This window comes from Lingula anatina, chromosome 7 (genome assembly GCF_051362555.1).
Source record: "Lingula anatina isolate TDL-2025a chromosome 7, LinAna3.0, whole genome shotgun sequence".
NCBI lineage: Eukaryota > Metazoa > Brachiopoda > Lingulata > Lingulida > Lingulidae > Lingula > Lingula anatina.
Genome location: NC_141773.1, coordinates 1,394,542 through 1,412,994, shown reverse-complemented (window position 1 = coordinate 1,412,994; position 18,453 = coordinate 1,394,542). Strand labels below are relative to the sequence as shown.

The following is an 18,453-nucleotide window of genomic DNA, read 5'->3' as shown; positions in this document are numbered from 1 at the left end:
GACAGCATTTTGTGAAATGGGCAGGCTACTCTAACCGTTTTAATTCATGGGTACGATCTACTGATATTAAAAAAGCATAAAAGCAAACTGTAAACAGTTGTGCATATCATTTGAAACCATGGCGTCGTCTTTTCATGTTATCTTACCATCCAACAGCAGCTTCAAGTATTTCCCCAACAATAGACCCGAGTCTTTTCAAACAAAATTGTCGTCGTCGTTAAATCTAGAAGGTGATTATGAAGTAGCATTGATCGAACTGCAGTACCCATATTCGTGGAATAACGTACAGGATAGTTCACTCGGTTATTACGACGGTCTAAAATCGAACACAATGAGAATTTCTGCAGGATACTATCCGACAATTAATGATCTAATAACAGAAATTCACAACCAGCTGACAGTTATCGGGAAAACAAACATCACTTTAGGCTATAACATTATCAGCAGACGAGTGACAGTTCACTTGAAATCTGGAGCATATATTGATGTTGCGGGAGACATGGCGAAATTGCTTGGATTTAATTCTAACACTAGACTTAATTCAGATACGATAGCTCCCTTTCCTCCTAATATGACACTAGGGTTCAATTCTCTTTACGTGTATACAGATGTTATTCAAAATCAGATGGTTGGTGACGCTTCCGCAAATTTACTGAGGATCGTCAATATTAATGGGGACTACGGACAGATAGTCACAAAAACATTTGACAATCCCATATACGTCCCTCTGAATTGTCGTCAAATCGATACAATTCGAATAGATATAAGTCGTGACACGGGTGAGTTAGTACAGTTTGATAGTGGGAAAGCGATAGCAACACTTCATTTTCGCAGAAAGAATTTATTATAACAATGGACCCTGTGTATGAAGCGCTTGTGAAAAGATACGAGGCGCAGACAGGTGGGGGTTCGATAAGTAAATACCGAGGAGCTCGATTACAGAGAGGGGGACGATTGGTGCAACCTCGACACGCAGAAGTACTGCATGTAAATAGACTAACAAAGTCGAAGCACACTGAGCACCCCCCTTCAAAAACAAAGGCTAAAAAGCGACCTGCCTCGAAACCAGAATTGTATGTTAATGGTGACGTCATAAGAAAAACATTAAACTCCATGACTATAAAAAGGCACAACACTCCGAAAGTAGCCAGAAGTACAAATATTAAGAAGACAAAGCGGACACGTTCGTACAAGGCACGAGATACAAATTTTTAGACATGATTGACCCCGCGAACGACACAATCGTAAAATCGGAGCTTGATTTATTTAGCAATGCCCGTCAACATTTTCAAACGGAAATTTTGTCTAGTAATATGGAGGAGATACGCCCTGTCTCCTCTTTATCAGACGTGAGCCCTGTGATAGAATTTGTCATTAAAGGCACTCCCGACGAATACATCGATACAACAAAAATAAATTTATATGTGGAGGGTAAAATCGTCAAGGCTGATGGATCCGACCTCGATCCAGGGCAAGACACGGCAGTCGTGAACAATACGCTTCACTCCTTATTTGCAGCAGTGGACGTGGAGCTGAATGATCATTTGATAACCCTAGGTCAAAACACGTATGCCTATCGTGCGTACCTGGAAAATTTATTGTATCGTGGGAAAAATGCTAAAGAAACGTGGATGACAAGTGAAATGTGGTATAGGGACACTTTTGGTCAGATGGACGATACGGATATTGACGGAGACCCTGGCAATGAGGGATTACAAGCACGCAGTTCCTGGTTCCAGAGAAGTAGAACGGTGGAGATGTACGGGGCGTTAAAAATCGATTTGGCAAACCAAGATAAACTACTTTTGAACAACGTTGACGTACGAATTAAACTGAGAAGAACATCCCATGCATTTTGTTTGATGTCCGATACGGCGACAAAAGACGAAAAATTTCTGATAAAAAATATATCTCTTTTTGTAAGGAGGGTCAAAGTTTCTGACCGTCTGAAACTGGCTCACGAAAACATATTAGCGAAACATTTAGCTTGTTATCCTATGACTAGAAGGGAAGTGAAAGTTATCAACCTACCCAACGGAGTTAGAAATGTAAACCTGGATAACGTTTACATAGGCACTATGCCTAAACGAATCATTATCGCAATGGTTGATGATGATGCATTTTCCGGAAATTTTGAAAAGAATCCGTTTAATTTTAAACATAATTTCTTAAGGCAGCTGCGATTACTGGTGGCGGGGGAACAAATACCTTTTAAACCTTACAATTTAGATTTTACTGTTAACGGAGGGTTAAACTATATAAGAGCGTACTATGACCTTTTGTCGGCAGTCGGCGCTGTAAATTCGGAGCAAGATAACGACATTGACAGAGCTGAGTATCTTAACGGTTTTATGTTGTTTGGTTTCGACTTGACCTCCGACGAGAATTTCGACAATTATGTATCACCAACAAAGCAGGGTTCGTTAAACATTTTACTCGAGTTTGGACAAGCTGTAGACAACAGCGTGTTGATTGTAATGGCCGAATTCGATTCCGTTATAAAAATTGACCAACGTCGCAGCGTATACGTGGAATATTGAAGATGAACACGAAACAAATTGAGTGCATTCTTAAGGGTGACCCTATTACAAGCGCTTGTTTTAAAGGAGTGTTTGCGTCAGATATGTTACCCGTCAAGATATGGACGTATCCTGCATGCGTCGTAGCTAATACGGATCCACACGACAAACCTGGAGCGCACTGGGTCGCTTTTTACTTTGACCAATATGGAGCGGGAGAATTTTTCGACTCCTATGCTAAGACACCGTATCATTATAACGACAAATTCAAACGTTTTTTGGACGATAACTCTACCTCTGCGTGGACCTGTAATACCAAAGCATTACAGAGCGTATATACCAAAGTGTGTGGGCAGTATTGTATATATTACTTGTCAAACCGATCTAGAGGGCAAAAGCTAGACCAAGTTCTTAGCATATTTACGAACGATAAACAGTTTAACGATATATTAGTGTATGATTACGTTCACGCACATTTCATCATATCCGATCTTGTAAATACGAATTTTCAGGTGTGTAGATCAAGGAAAACACTAGGATTGTTGTATTAAACACATTTATTCGACTGAAATAAAAATAAAGCTTTGTGACAATATATTTTGCGTTCTAAACTTTTTAATAGATGTTAAATAAAGACAATTTGGACTTGACCGCATGTCCCGTGCCTCGCTGGGTAGGGCTTGAAGAAGTCTCCCCCGCCATCATTTGTTTGCGTCTCGTTACATTTGAGATGTTACTCAGCGGTATATTTAGACTTTTTAAACCCTGTAAAAAGGTGTTTAGTCCTTGAGGTTTGTATTTCTTGCGCGGTACATAAAGATCGTGGAATAAATCTATTATATTTGTTCCTCGAATGACATTTCCTTCGAATTTTATTTCACCCTGATCATTATATGACAACACATTAGGACGATTGGACATGTATCTCAAAATAACACTAGCCTTCCGTCGCATACGCTGTGGAATTGAATCCAAAATCTCGTCATGAAGATGCGATGTTACAGAAGCAGGCTCTGACTTGACGTCAGGTGTAACGGTTGCGACAGTGGTGTCAGCTCCAAGATGTGCTTCCGAGGGTTGTGACGTATTTTGCACAACAACTGCAACCGGCTCTTTCTTTCGTGCGACTTTCAAGTACTGGACTTGTAATTCGTTGTACCGCTTCATTTTTTCATCAAAAGGTATATCAGTCCTTTGCATAGTCTTTGTCATTTCATTTTCTAGGCGTACAGTTTCTTCCAATAGGGGGGAATAATTATTACTAACTCTCTGTTTTAATGCATTTAGTTCGCCCTCGTTAATTAATACCATTTTCTTAAAGACCGACATTTCGCGTTATAGATGTGACAATAGCCTTCACCGCAGGAATGTTTTGTAACAATAATGTTTTCTTATGATGTACGGAAACTCCTTTAGAAGCCAATTGTTTGATGACGCGTTTAACTCTGCGCAATGACAATTTTTCTTTCGAAGTCAGGTTAATATCCGTATTATACAGTAGATTAGATGCGTAATTAGACAATATGCGAACAAGGTCGTAGTGAGAATTCTGTATTATAGCTTTTATAAGTTTCTTGTCGGCAATTAAAAGCAATTTTACGTGAGCGTTATACAATTTCTCAGACCCGGCTTTCATGGTACATCAGAGCTGCGAGTGTATGCGTAATGCGTTTCTCCTGGAAAGATATTTGTTCGCAGACGAATGTTGTCCGAACTGCTCTGACGAAGGTCTATCAGTAAGTAACCATGTGCATTGACTGTGGCGTCTTTATAAACATCTATAAACGGCTTAAGGTCATTGGGGTACATTTGCATTCCTAGCGTTTTGACTTGCAGCAAATCTCGAGGATTTTTAAAAAGGATCAAATAATGACAGTTCAGCGATATAGTTCGAGCATGTTTTTCCTTGGGAAATAAATTTTGCACAATCAGCACTACACTTATGTTACGATGATGAGACCCCTTTGTGAAAAGGTCACGTATCAGGGGATCGTCCCCGCATTCAGCAAAGAGATCATCGAGAATTATCAGATTATTCAATTGAGAATCAAAAAAGGCTTCGTCACTAAGGTCTGTCGGAATACCTTTAAAAAAAGTTATTGTGTCAGGGTGTTCACTCTGAATGTCGTCGTAGATCGGCTGCCAAATTGCATAACAGTACATTATCTTTTGTGGCGAGGGAAATATTAACGTGTCAGTATTTGCTAACAATCGTTTAACCCACATCGTCTTTCCGGAGCCAGTTGGGCCGGCTATAAGAGCTGTAAAAGGATGTTTTAGGTGTATCTCGTACATTGCCAATTGTTAAATTGACCTGTACTTACTTGAAGGGTTTATTTTATAACTTAATGCATGATGATATTCATCGACACCTATGTAAACTTTCTTAAATATATAACCCTTAATTGCACATGATGGACCCAGCAAACAGTGCAGTGTTTTGATTGTAACGCTATGGCTGCCAACGTGTGCATTAAAACCTATAGAGTTGTGTAATAAGCTTTACCACAGAGCACGTAAAGTGTTAGTTTTGCTTACCATAATATGTCTGGCCGTTTTCGATCTCTCCTGTACATCTGACGATATAATCAGGAATTTCTGTCATACAGTCAGCAAACGCAGTGCTGAAAAGTGTGAGCAGTACAAACAGGGGAAACATTTTGCATGTGATTACGATGAAAGCTAGAGTGAAAATGAGGATTGTATCTTGTAAAATAGGGAAACTGTTATAAAATTTACAACCATGACTTTTGTTGATAGTTAGGAGGATTATCTTTGCACTGCACTGTCAGTGTGACGGGAAACTCATTAGGACCGTGGATAGGATTGACATCTGCGACTGATTTTGCCTTTGATGCGCCCGGTTTATTACTCTTTTGAAAGTACAGTTTGTCCAAAGGCGTTAACGGCTATTTGCATTAGAGCGTTTGAAAGCCTAGTGTATTATCAACACATGTTCAAATATTTCACCCTTACCCCTTGCTTACATAACACATGGTGCGTATCCACCTTATAATGTGTCTCGAGCAAATAAAATGATTATATTACTAACGATGGATTTTGAATTACCCTGCAATTATGCTGCACGATGTCTATAGAGGGAATTTAAATGGAATTTGACTACTGAAGACCAAGCTCAATAAACAAGTTATAAAATCCTTGCCTACGAATTTTAAAATTTCGGTGATCGATGAAAATAAATAATTTTTAAACTGATGCGTCGAGGTTGATATAAACACATATACGTAATTAATTAACAAATTTTAAAATCCACGCCTACGATTTATGTAATTTCGTTGATCGTTAGAAATAAATAAATTTTAAATGATAATCATAGTAACCAAATAAAACATATACGTAACTAATAAACACGATTTTGAAATATGCGTCAACGGTCTTTAAATTTCATTGGTCGACAAAAATATAACGTTTTTAAACTGATGATCATAGCGACCATATAAACACATATACGTAGCTAATAAACACAATTTTGAAATTTACATCTACGATTTTTAAATTTTATTGGTCGATAGAAATAAACAACTTTTTTAATTGGCCGACGATCATGGAAAGTGAACTGCAATTGGTCATTTCAAATTTATAAAGGATACGTTCTCTATAAATTTGACCATTCCTTCGACATTTTAACAAATTTGAAATCAGCGAGAGAGAGAGAGAACATATGAAGGCTCTGCTGCGACTTTGATCAAGACTTCAGTGGCTGCTCAAGACTGCAATAAGATAGAGAAAGCATATGAAGGCTCTGCTGCGACTTTGATCAAGAATTCAGTGGCTGCTCAAGATTCTACGATAAGGTAAATAATCATTCGTAATGTTATTACTATCATTTTCACTTTTCGTTTTATAAATTTTTTATTAGATTCATTAAGTGGGTTAGAACTTATTTTCATTTTTAATTTCTTAATTTCCAGTGGGAACGTTGCAGAGATATTTCGTTTACGATACCCCCCCTAATGCGACTTGCCTTTAACTTCAGTATTATGTTGCATATTTTTGTACGTCAGTAGTTCTAGTTATGGGAGATAACTATTATACAGTTTGGTTAAGACGTCGTAATAACCCCAGATCTCTAAGTTTGTTAGCATCAAAAGCCATTGTAAATCAGACACATATAATTGAAAATTACAATTTATCAGACCTTATCAACATAGCTAGTCAACTCCGAGACCATTACCTTTTAGATAAAGTTGTTCGCTACATTGAAAGGACATTTTCCTATCTTCCGAAAGAAGAAAAAAAAGAGCTAATAGCCGATCACGGGGTGCTTTTATTGGATCTCGTATTAGATAATTTAGCAGACATTAGAGAAGATTGTTTTTGTGGACATTTCTAGTGAGCGCGCACGAAAAACTCAATTTGTCTGTGCAATCTTTTCATTGATTACTCGTTGCTTTAGTTGAGATTGCAGTAGTAGAATTTTTACAAGTTAGTAGGGTCGGTTTCATATTTCATTGCGTTGACGATGACTGAAAGAAACGATTCCTATTTACAAGGGGGTGATGGACAGGAAGACGAGGGAAACAATTCTTTAGCCCATTTATGGGGAAGGGAGGACGAGTACGACGCTGATTTTTTGTCACGCGTCGATGCAATAGAGAGGGAACACTTTAACCCTCGAGATTACTATGTGTTGAATAGCATAGGCGAACGTTACGTTCAAAAATTCCGCACCACTTGCCGTGACTATCGTTTAGGGTTCAATCGCCTAGATAGGGTGCCCGTTACTTTTGCAGTGCCATTAGTACGTGCTGTTTTTGACAGTATTTTCTCAGAAATAACAACTGGATTTCAGGGTTACGATTTAATCAGAGTAGTCCTTCAGAGTGACACTTTAGAACACCCTGTGTCCATACCCTTTGTTCGCGTGTCAGAATTATCCGCAGACCTATTTTTGTCTATACTGATGCGTGTGTTGCAAAGTCACGAAGATTTCAGGTTAGACAGCAAAGTGATATTAACTATATGTCACGTAGCTATGCCACAGCCAGGCCTCGGTCACAGACGTAGAGGTTCTATGGGGGTGCAATCTTTCCTGAAAAATAAGAAATCTGTCGTAACTATTCGTAATAGCGATGAACTCTGCCTAGCTAGGGCATTAGTCGTTGCTATAGCGAGGGCTGATCACTTGCCAAATTACAAAGAGATCGCCGACCCTCGTTGCACGATTCAATTAGAAAGAGCAATGGCTCTTCACGCGGCAGCCGGTGTACCTGAAGGTCCATGCGGATTGGAGGAAATTAAAAAATTCCAAGATCATTTGCGTGACTTTCAAATTATCGTTTTTTCTGGCGATCATTTTAATTCTATTATACACAAAGGCCCCACGCGACTACAACAGCTTAACCTTTTTCATCATAACGGACACTACGACGTGATCACTTCTGTCAAAGGTTTCATGTCGCGTTCGTATTATTGCGCCTCTTGTAACGTAGGGTACAATATGGTAACCGATCATCTTTGTGCAAACAAATGCAGGTACTGCAGAAAGGGCACCGAGTGTGTTTTTGAAAATTGGACGCGGTGTGAAGACTGCAACAGGGCTTTTCTCTCCCGCGCATGTTTTGAATATCATAAACATGTGGAGAATGGGAAGTCAACCTGCAACACTTTTTTTACTTGCAAGAAGTGCAGCAAATTTGTGGTTAAAACGAAAGAAAAAGATCACATTTGCTTCACGTATAACTGCACTACGTGCAAAGCACGTGTTAAACAAGGACACTTGTGCTACATGCAACCCTTGCAAAGTAAAAGTGGTCCTGCACAAGGTGAATCTAGCACCTCTAAAAAGAAAAAGAGAAAAGTCGAAAAAGACATGCCCTACGTTTTCTTTGATTTCGAAGCAATGCAAAAAGAGAATGGCGATCATAAGGCAAATTTAGTGGTCGCACACAAGGTGTGTAGGCATTGCATCGATAAAGAGGTCACGCCCACAAGCGAATGTATCGTGTGTGGCAAAAATGAAAGGATTTTTAGTGGGGCAAACGCGCGAGACGAATTTTGTTTTTGGCTATTTGAAGGACAAGGGCAAGAAATTGTAAACAGGCGCAAACAAAAACGTATCGTCACAAGAAAAGAAAAAGAACGTCTACACGCTTTGCAAGGCGAAAATTATATCGATGACGAAGACCCTGTCGAAGACGAACTTGAGAATATTTCCTGCGGTTGTATTGCTCTTGCCCATTATGCTAGCGGTTACGATTCGTATTACATTTTACAATATTTAAAGAATCAGGGTCTACTGCCAAAAGTTATACTTAGAGGTGCTAAATGCATTTCTATCGAAATTGGAGACATTAAAATCATTGACAGTTACAATTTCCTTCCCATGGCTTTGAGCAAATTACCGTCGGCTTTTGCATTGGACAAAGGGTTAAGCAAAGGTTACTTTCCACACTTGTTTAACACGCCTGACAATCAAAATTACATCGGTGCTTTACCCCCTTCAAACTATTACGGGGTGGAGTCCATGACCGATAATGCACGGTCCGACTTCTTTAAGTGGTACGACGATCTCGTAAAACAGAATTATGTCTTTGATTTTCAGTCTGAAATTGTTAAGTATTGCAGAATGGACGTCGACATTCTACGCAGATCTTGCTTGAAATTCAGACAACTGTTTTTAGAGATCACGGGCGAAAAGGGTCAGCAAATAGAAGTGTTTCGATCAGCAATAACCATTGCAAGTGCTTGTAATGTTGTGTATCGCACCCTGTTTCTCCCTCACAAAACAATCGGCATTATGCCAAAGGGTGGGTACAATCCTAGACACACTACCTCTGCAAAAGCCATAAGATGGTTAGCATACATTGCTCATAGCCGTGACATTCATTTAGAACACGCACGGAATGGCGGTGAAAGAAAATTCGGCAATTATAGGGTGGATGGTTTTTGCCCCACCCTAAATAAAGTCTTTCAGTTTCACGGCTGTTACTGGCACGGTTGTCGCGATTGTTACGATCCCTGGAACATGAACAGTGTGCGTAACATGACCATGGGTAATTTGTTTGAAAAAACAATGAATGCTAGACACTATATAGAATCTCGAGGGTTACAGTACGAAGAGATATGGGAATGCGAGTTTGAGAGAAATCTAAAAGAAAATTCAGAAATGAAAACTTTCGTAGATTCCCTGGACATTGTAGACCCATTAAATCCCAGGGAAGCGTTTTATGGCGGGAGAACAAATGCGGCGCGTTTGTTTTGCACGGCAGAGGGTGCCCAGAAAATTCGGTACATAGATATAACAAGTTTGTATCCGTGGACCAACAAAATGTGTTCGTACCCCGTCCATCACCCCCATGTTATCACAGACAATTTTGTAGGTCTTGATCAATATGAAGGGATAGCCAAGGTCAGTGTGTTACCCCCTCGCGGATTGTTTCACCCCGTATTGCCCTACAGAAGTAATGGCAAATTAACATTCCCCTTGTGCAAAACTTGCGTTGAAAGTATGCAACAATCACAATGCGAACACACCGATGAGGAAAGAATTCTCACGGGTGCATGGGTTACTGCTGAACTTAAAAAAGCAGTCGCTAAGGGGTATCGTATCATCACCTTCCACGAAGTCTGGCATTATGACACCGTTAGCCGCTATGACGCAGGGACGAGAACAGGTAAGAATCTTCTTGCGACTATCTGTCATTTTTAATCTGGGCACCTTGTCCTGTTCTTTAATTATGACATCAGTAAATTTTTTTCAATGCCTCTCCTTGCGCTGTTCAATAATTATAATGATGTAAAATTTTTGTTTGCTGGTTCCCCATGAGCTGACAAAATGTTTATATTTTGTATCTCATTATTCATTTTCTATCGTTACAGGTGGTCTTTTTGCAGAATATATCAACACGTTCCTGAAAGTAAAACAACAAGCATCAGGTTACCCTTCTTGGTGTAAGACAGACGAGCAGAAACAACAATACATTGACGACTATGCCATGCACGAGGGTATTCAAATGGACCCTGAGAAAATTGAGAAAAATCCTGGTCTGCGAGCACTGGCCAAACTCATGCTGAACAGCTTCTGGGGTAAGTCATTCTGTCATAATTTCTCTCTCTCTCTCTCTCTCTCTCTCTCTCTTTCGCACACACACATACACAAGAGGCTCACACTAGCGTATTGTGATTTTGTTTTATGATGCGTCATGATTATTACAATTTACTTATTTTTTTCTTCTTCTATATTTCAGGTAAATTTGGTCAGAAGACAAACATGGACAAAACAGAATACGTGGGCGATGTCGACGAGTATTTCGAAATTCTACTTGATAAGAAACTCGAAGTGAGCAACATTATGTTCTTAAACGATGACGTCGCCGAAATACGTTATCATCGAACAAATCCCGCCGAAATATCCTCCGATAACACGAACGTTGTGATTGCGGCTTACACCACCGCACACGCTAGGCTCAAATTATACGAATCTTTAGAATTTTTTGGTGAAAATATTTTGTATTTTGATACTGATAGTATCATTTTCATTGACGACGGCAGTGACGAAACCAAAAATTATCTAAATTCTATTATGGGCACACATTTAGGCGATTACACAGACGAGCTTGAAGACGGTGATTACATCACAACGTACGTGTCTGGGGGTCCAAAAAATTATGCCTACCAGACTTTCAATGGCAAAACTATTTGCAAAGTGCGTGGTATCAGTCTTAATTATACCACATCACAAATAGTAAATTTTGAAACATTAAAGAAAATGATACACAAAGAAGGTCCAGAGAAAGTCACTGTGACCAATCACAATATTAGGCGTAACGTTGCTACAAAAGAACTCACTTCAAAATTAGAAGAAAAGACCTACAGAATGGTCTATACAAAGAGAGCAATAATGCCAGACGGAATTAACACATTACCATATGGTTATTAAGAAATTTTTAGATAATTTGTAGTATTATTGTACATATTGTGTGTGTGTGTGTGTTTATTTCAATAAAAATTATGTATACAATTCTATGTTGTTTTGCTTTACTTTATTTTGTATCTATTAATAAATATGCATTAAAGAATTGAAATTAACATGATCAGACTTGCCCTGTGACGTCATAGCAAAACATAAACAAACGTCCCACATGTCCAGACGTGTCCAGCGACATCATCATTTTGTCACAACAAAATTCCGTTACCATGGCAATACAAACATAAACATATTTGTTTACTTGTTACGTCATGTCCCATTGTACGCTATAATTTTTCTTTGTCCTGTTACGTCATTAAAACAATGGGTTTTACGTCATTTAACGTCATTTCCTTTGTTACGCCAAAGTGCCCTCTTACTACTCTTGGGGGTACGGACAGACAGACTATGCTGTGATTCCTAAAAAAACAGATAGGTGGGTACGGACAGTACAAAAAGCAGGAGACACCAAGGGGCTCATGATTATAAATACCATAGCATTAATAATAATGGTTACATATGCACAACTCCTTTATTATGTTTAAGTCATAACATGGTAAATTCATCTTATTATCACGTAGGTGATTTCAAAGTAATATTTGGCCTTATCAAATATGTTTCTCATTGTATTATCAAAAATAAGTGAAATGTGTATCAAAGCCCGTTTCTGCAAAATGGTTAAAATGTTTTTTTTTTTGTTTTTTTTTGTTTTTTTTCTCAGAACATATCTTTGGATGAACCTGCTAGAAGAGAAGACAGATGTTGTGGAAATTATATACCAATATCATATTCACCATAAATCATTGACATAAAGAGTTAGTGCATTATCTTTATGACCTAAATTGCAAATGACCCACCGTAACACAGCCATTCCACGAAAAAGGGTACAATTCTGAATAATACCTGTCGCAGCTTATTTTCGGTAGTAAAAGCATCTGCAATTTTGCCTTTTTTAGCCTTTTTAGCAGGAACCGATGTGTTCTACTTAAAAAACAACAATTAATATAGTACCACTTGCTTTGACGGGAACCCCGGGGGTCTATATGCCGCAAAAACCACGATTTTAAACAGTATTATAGCTGATTTGCCACAAGAAAAAGTTTATATTTTCTCGTGTTTTAGTGTTTTTAGTCCTCAACTAATTTGAATTCATGTTTCTTTTTTATCATACATGGTGTTCTCTGTCGAATTTGTTGGTTAGTTACGTCACTGTCATAGTTTAATCAATGTCGCTCAGTAACCCCTAACCTCCGTAACGCTTCTTTAAGTCAATGTAAGAATAAAAGAAAATGCTCTTAAATGGACTTCCTGTGCATTTTTCAAACTCATAATACATGAAGTTTAATAAAACAGTGCTATTTGTTAATTTTGAATGATGCGTTCCATCATAGAGAATGTTATCTCACAAAAGTCGGGGTGTCGCATTTAAGAGCCTAACCCCAGTAACGGACCAAATTTGAAGAAAATGTTGCTTTAGAAAGTTAAAAATATCATTTTTGTTAAGCAAGGACCAACTTCTTCCTACAACAATCATTCAATATTTATGCAAAGTTATCCCGAGGATAAAAACTGAAAAAAGAATGCGTGTCACCTTACGTCCGTTATGCTAACCTCCGTTACGAAATAAGTTAACTGTTATAAAAATGACTGTTAATACATTAAAACGTTATTTCTGTGGTTTTGTGAGTTAATTCTGAGCATATAAGTAGTTCTACTTCTATGTTCTGATGTAGTATGCATTCATACGGCTTGCTGTTAAAGACATTACCCCGCATTAATATAGATATATAATATACATATATAGCTGATAATTCTATCAAGAAAGGTTAATGATTTAAGTTTTTACTCCAGTTTGCTATAAAATCGAGGGTAAATCGTGATTTGTTTTATCGAATTGATTTCCATTTGTCACTTGAAGATGCCTTTTTGAACTTATCATTCTGATTCTAAGCGAAATGAGTAGTTTTTAGGACTGTCTTGGCAAGAAAAGTGGTACTAGCTGACATCAGTACTAACGTGCATGTAGCAGACTTTATTTTCGCGTGAGAAGCTTTGAAGCAATAGTTCCATTTATCAGGTAGAACTGCGGGATTATTAGGTCCTATTTTATTATTTCAGTAGCACATAATAGTTTTTATCATCTTCTAGATGCTTCCAGTAACTTTAATTGGACAGTTATTGGCAAACACGTGTCTATTGTCGGCCTACTTGATTGTATGCATTAACTTTCTCGGGTATTTTGTTGTTTTTGCCTATAACTGCGATCATGTGCATGTTGGTTTAATGTTTTGTTATACAGACACCAATATGCCACTTACAAATACAGAGCGATCGACAAAAACACTACAGAGAAAGAAAAATAATCTTATGACCGCGAAGCTTTTCTTGTGAAAGATTTTGAGCGGTTTAAATGTATGACATAATTTAGACTAGAGTTTTACCTTACCTCTGTTACTAAGATTATAAATTAAACTCTTACTTTGGTAAAATATGGAATGTGAATTCTACAGATACAAAGATCAACATATTAGCGGTGAAATGTATCCAGTAGTGGTAAATGTATTTATGTAGTCCTTGAAAGTAAGCAAAACAACCCGTTGTAACCATTTGCCATTTAATGGTTTGAATAAACATGTTTTATCAATTTTTCTATGTTATTATGTAAATGTGTCGTATCTACAATACTATAAATTCCAAATTCATCTTCTAAAGTCTACCTTAAGCTAAAAGTACCAAAACAAATATATGATCGCTGACCTATGTAGAATAACCTAACCTCCGTTACGAAATTACTCATTTTTCATTTGAACACTGGATATGTGTGTGCTCTTTGGTCAATGCTCATATCATAATAGATTGATAGCACTTTGTTCATAGACAAATGGTATGGTAAAAAAGCAAGTCTGTCCCCAACGATATATAAAATATTTAAATTGGAATATCTCAGCCTTTGTATTTTTAGAAAACGAGCCACTTATTACCAATGTGTCTGCACCGCATTTTTCTATAATTGAAGAGAAATCTTAAATGGGCAATAATATTTTGAATACATACAAAATCTTAATAATTGAATCAAATATGTGGCCTGTGACCTTTGGCATGATTGAAATATAACCTAATTTAGATGTTACCTAACCTCCGTAACGAAAAACATACTGTACCATGTTTACACGTGCATATTTCTTTAAATACAGTAATGGTGTGGGTTAAAATTCTTCTACTACTCTCTGAATACCTCTTCATCAAAATAATATAAAAAGTTTTCCAGTTTTGCAAAGTTCATATCGCTGCATTTCTTATTTTGGAATCGTACCCCTTTTCGTGGAATGGCTATTCAGCTAAAAATAGGTACCTTTTGAACACATAATTGGCTATATTTTTGTAAATTGTTATCCGATTATAAAAATTCTTTTTAATTTTGCTCCTGTGAACAGTGTCTTTGATATTAGTCTATCAGCAATCTCCAATCATAAATTGTTAATTTATCAGACACTTGTAACATTAACTACATTTAATTGTTCACCCCGATTGTGAAAGAGCCGTTAGCTTGTGATAGACTTGTTATAGAATTATATGCCGTGAAGCTTAGCATATAGCTAAACGTGTAATACTGCCAACGTGTCTAGCTTTTTCTTCTGTGAAACGCTTGAAAAGCTATACGTGCTTAGCTTTTACACATACCGTATTTCTAAATGCGTATAGGTGCCTAACGTGTGTTGTATGTATTTTAACGCTAAACACTGTTTTTACAGTGTATCTTCAGTGTCCTCTACAGACGTTAAGGGAGGTTCTCATAAACCAATCGTACTATCTGGCTTGCAGGGATTTAGCGACATTGCATTCACTGTAAGAGGCTTAATTGACTGGCACGATAGTCAATTACCCTTCAGTTACTCAAGTGGGATTATGGAAATGCAATCTCAAATTTCATACCTGTATGTCACTGGAAAGCCACCCCTGCATTATTAGCAGGACTCCGTCTATTCCGAGAATGATTGTGGTATAGTGGTAGAAGAAGGGGAGTTTTCAGGGACCCCCGTAATTCAGCGTACCTCGGGATCACCTGATATCACGCTGACATTTATGTTAATTATGCTACACGTATGAACAGAGTGGAAACAAATTTGGGTATAAACGAAAAACCGCTATATTTTAATGTTTTAGACTTTCCTATATTCCGTGAGAATTGACGGAATGTACCGGCATTATATTTACCCGGTAGATGACCTTTCTTAAACATTTTCCAAATTTTGAACAAAAAAGACATAAACATCTTAGTTCACAGACATGTTTGTCATAGAGGCTCCATTTTACGGTTAATTCAAGGGTAATTCCTTCCACGTAACTTTTTATACAGCTTTTTTTAACTGGGTCAGTTTACATATAGACCTTTTATTCATGTTTACCTTCAATTTTAGATATCCTCCGTGTGAACGACGACCGAGACGAAACGTTGAAAATACTGAAGATATGGAAAAATTCTCAAAATACTTAGCAGAGATGCTACCTCAGGAAAATATGATTGGGCTGAAATTAATTGAAAATGGTTTTGGGATTGATTTAGGTCTGAATGATAAGAAAACAGAAGAGATGTATAAAATTCTCAAGGATGCATTTATCAGGTCCATTGGTGGAGATAAAACATCAGAAAATGGACTACTTGCATTTATGGGAAAATATTTTGTTAATTTGCTATTTACAGACAATTGGTATAGTAATTTTGCACATATGGAACAAACGTTGGGCTATGGATTAAAAAAGATATTTGGGAATTCTTTTGCAGAGAACTTAGGGATCTTTTGTCTGGGTAGCTCTTGTGACGGCCTTGGGATCGAACCTATGTATAAGCGGGGGGATAAAGCTTACCATGAAATGCAAGATACGGATGTGATGATAGAGTTGAGGCCGCCATTTTTTCCCACAGTCATGTCAGGTAGAGAGCAAGTGACAACAACAGGGGCAGTGTTGCTCGTGGATGGTCATGGCTGTCATCCCGGTTATGTCAAACTTAAGTTCCAGGGAAAACAGCATCGGCTTAGTGTGTCAGGCATTTTGGAACGTGATCAAACTGGGGATGTATATCTGAGCAACAAAATCAGGCAAAGTTACGTCCCAACCCCGAAGCCAGGGTTTGAAATCCAGGATATATTGCGGAAAATGTTAAATTTAAGTTATAAAGGTCCTGCCGAATCAATAAAAGTCTCCATTCCTTGTGGTCGCAAAGGCCACGCTTTAATAAGAATGGATTTTGTTTTTTCGTTTCCTTGGAAGAAATTTCCCCATGAAGCAGCTGATTGGCTTAGTCGTGAGAGATTGAGTGGTTGGCCTAATATGGAGCAAATCAAAGCCGTGAGAGAATTTGGCTGCCATCTTGTTCCAGTTGCCAATCCTGGTGACAGAGAATGCCGAACTGAATGGAGGATCTCTTTTGCTTTAGCTGAGCGCTATCTTGCCTTGTCGTTAAATCAAGCTCAGCGCCATGTTTACCGTATTATAAAACTGATACACAAACACCGACTGGGAGACCTCGGCGTCCTTTCTACTTACCACCTTAAGACAACGTTATTTTGGCTATGTGAGCGCATTCCACAGGAAAGGTGGACAGATGAAAAAATGGGACAACGTTTTTACGACTTTCTCGATCTCTTGCTTAGATTTCTATCCAAGAAGTGCATCCCCAATTATTTCATACCGAAAAACAACATGATAGATTACATGGATCAACAATTAGTAAGTGAAAACGTTTACATTTTACATGAAATCCGTCACAATCCAAAAACAATCCTCCACGAAATCCAAGCAACGTTTTGCTTTGGTTGGGTGTTTGACTTGCGCGCAGGATCACCAGAGGATAAAGGCGCAGGAGGTTTGCTTAGAGCCGTGAAAGAGATACTGATCGACTCGTCAGAAAATGACTCGGACAGTGTCTTGGGGGCAATAGTAGGAACAGTCGACAGTTGCTTTAAACTAACAAAGGAATTTGGAAAGGGGTTGTTAAAAATCACCTTGAAAGATAAAGTTGAAGAAAAATCAAAACGGACAACTCACTCAGTTTGCAATGACCAGCGTGGGACGGCAGCGAGAAGTAAGGTGGACAGTCCCCAAACAACAAACAATGCAGAAAACACAATACAAAGAAAGCATGTTATAGTGACTGACTCAATAGGAAAGTACCTTGATGGCAACAGGATGGGCAGATCCTACGTGAAAGTACTGATAGAAAAAACTATTACAGACGCACATGACTATATAATCAAATCAAACCTGGGAAATCCAGAATCTTTGACTTTTATAGTGGGGACAATTAGCATTGATCACCAAAGTGTTAAGGACGCCGCCAAAGAGTTGCGCCAGCTGCGACAGACAACAGAAACGAAATATCCAGACTGTGAAATATATTTCACGGGGATCCTGGATCGTCAACAGAATCAAAGTTTTAACGAGAGAGCAAAGCGGTACAATGACACTGTTGAGGCTGAACTCACAGGCCATCAGAAAGCACATTTCATCGCAGTAAATGAGGTAATAAACTCCCCAGATTACTACAGGGAAGATGGTTTTCACCTCAGTAGGAGGGGCACAAGCCTACTTGCACAATGTATAATGACTGCACGCACTACTGCTCCATAGATTTAACAGGAGATTCTTAGCAAATTAAAATAGGTCATGGTTTTTTGACTGCTTTGTCAACATTATTGTATTGTATTGTTTTGTTTTGTATTATATTGTATTGTATTGTACATGTATTGTATTGTGCTTTGCTACACTGTAGTGTAGTTATTGTGGATTTATGCAGTAGCGGGTACATGTTGCGCCTTATCACATCTTCAACTTCCGTTACTTTGGTCTTGCCGAGTGAAATGATTTGACTTATGTATCGCTTCTTTTCAAGACAGATGGCAGAAATGTCTAGTTTTTCTGGTTTAAATATCACATTCATGCGATGTATTTAAAGATATAAACCCAGTGTCACTTGGTGTGTCACTTAGCATGTATTGATACTTA

At 38.1% G+C, this 18,453-nt stretch overlaps 1 protein-coding gene across 1 annotated transcript; it reads left to right on the top strand.

The window, feature by feature from the left end:
* Positions 1 to 9,748: 9,748 nt before the first annotated feature.
* Positions 9,749 to 11,816, top strand: LOC147760586 (uncharacterized). Its single transcript, XM_087017409.1, has 3 exons — positions 9,749 to 10,156; positions 10,362 to 10,568; positions 10,730 to 11,816. The coding sequence occupies exons 1-3, from the start codon at positions 9,811 to 9,813 to the stop codon at positions 11,419 to 11,421; spliced, it is 1,245 nt and encodes a 414-aa protein (XP_086873535.1). The 5' UTR covers positions 9,749 to 9,810; the 3' UTR covers positions 11,422 to 11,816.
* Positions 11,817 to 18,453: the final 6,637 nt, after the last annotated feature.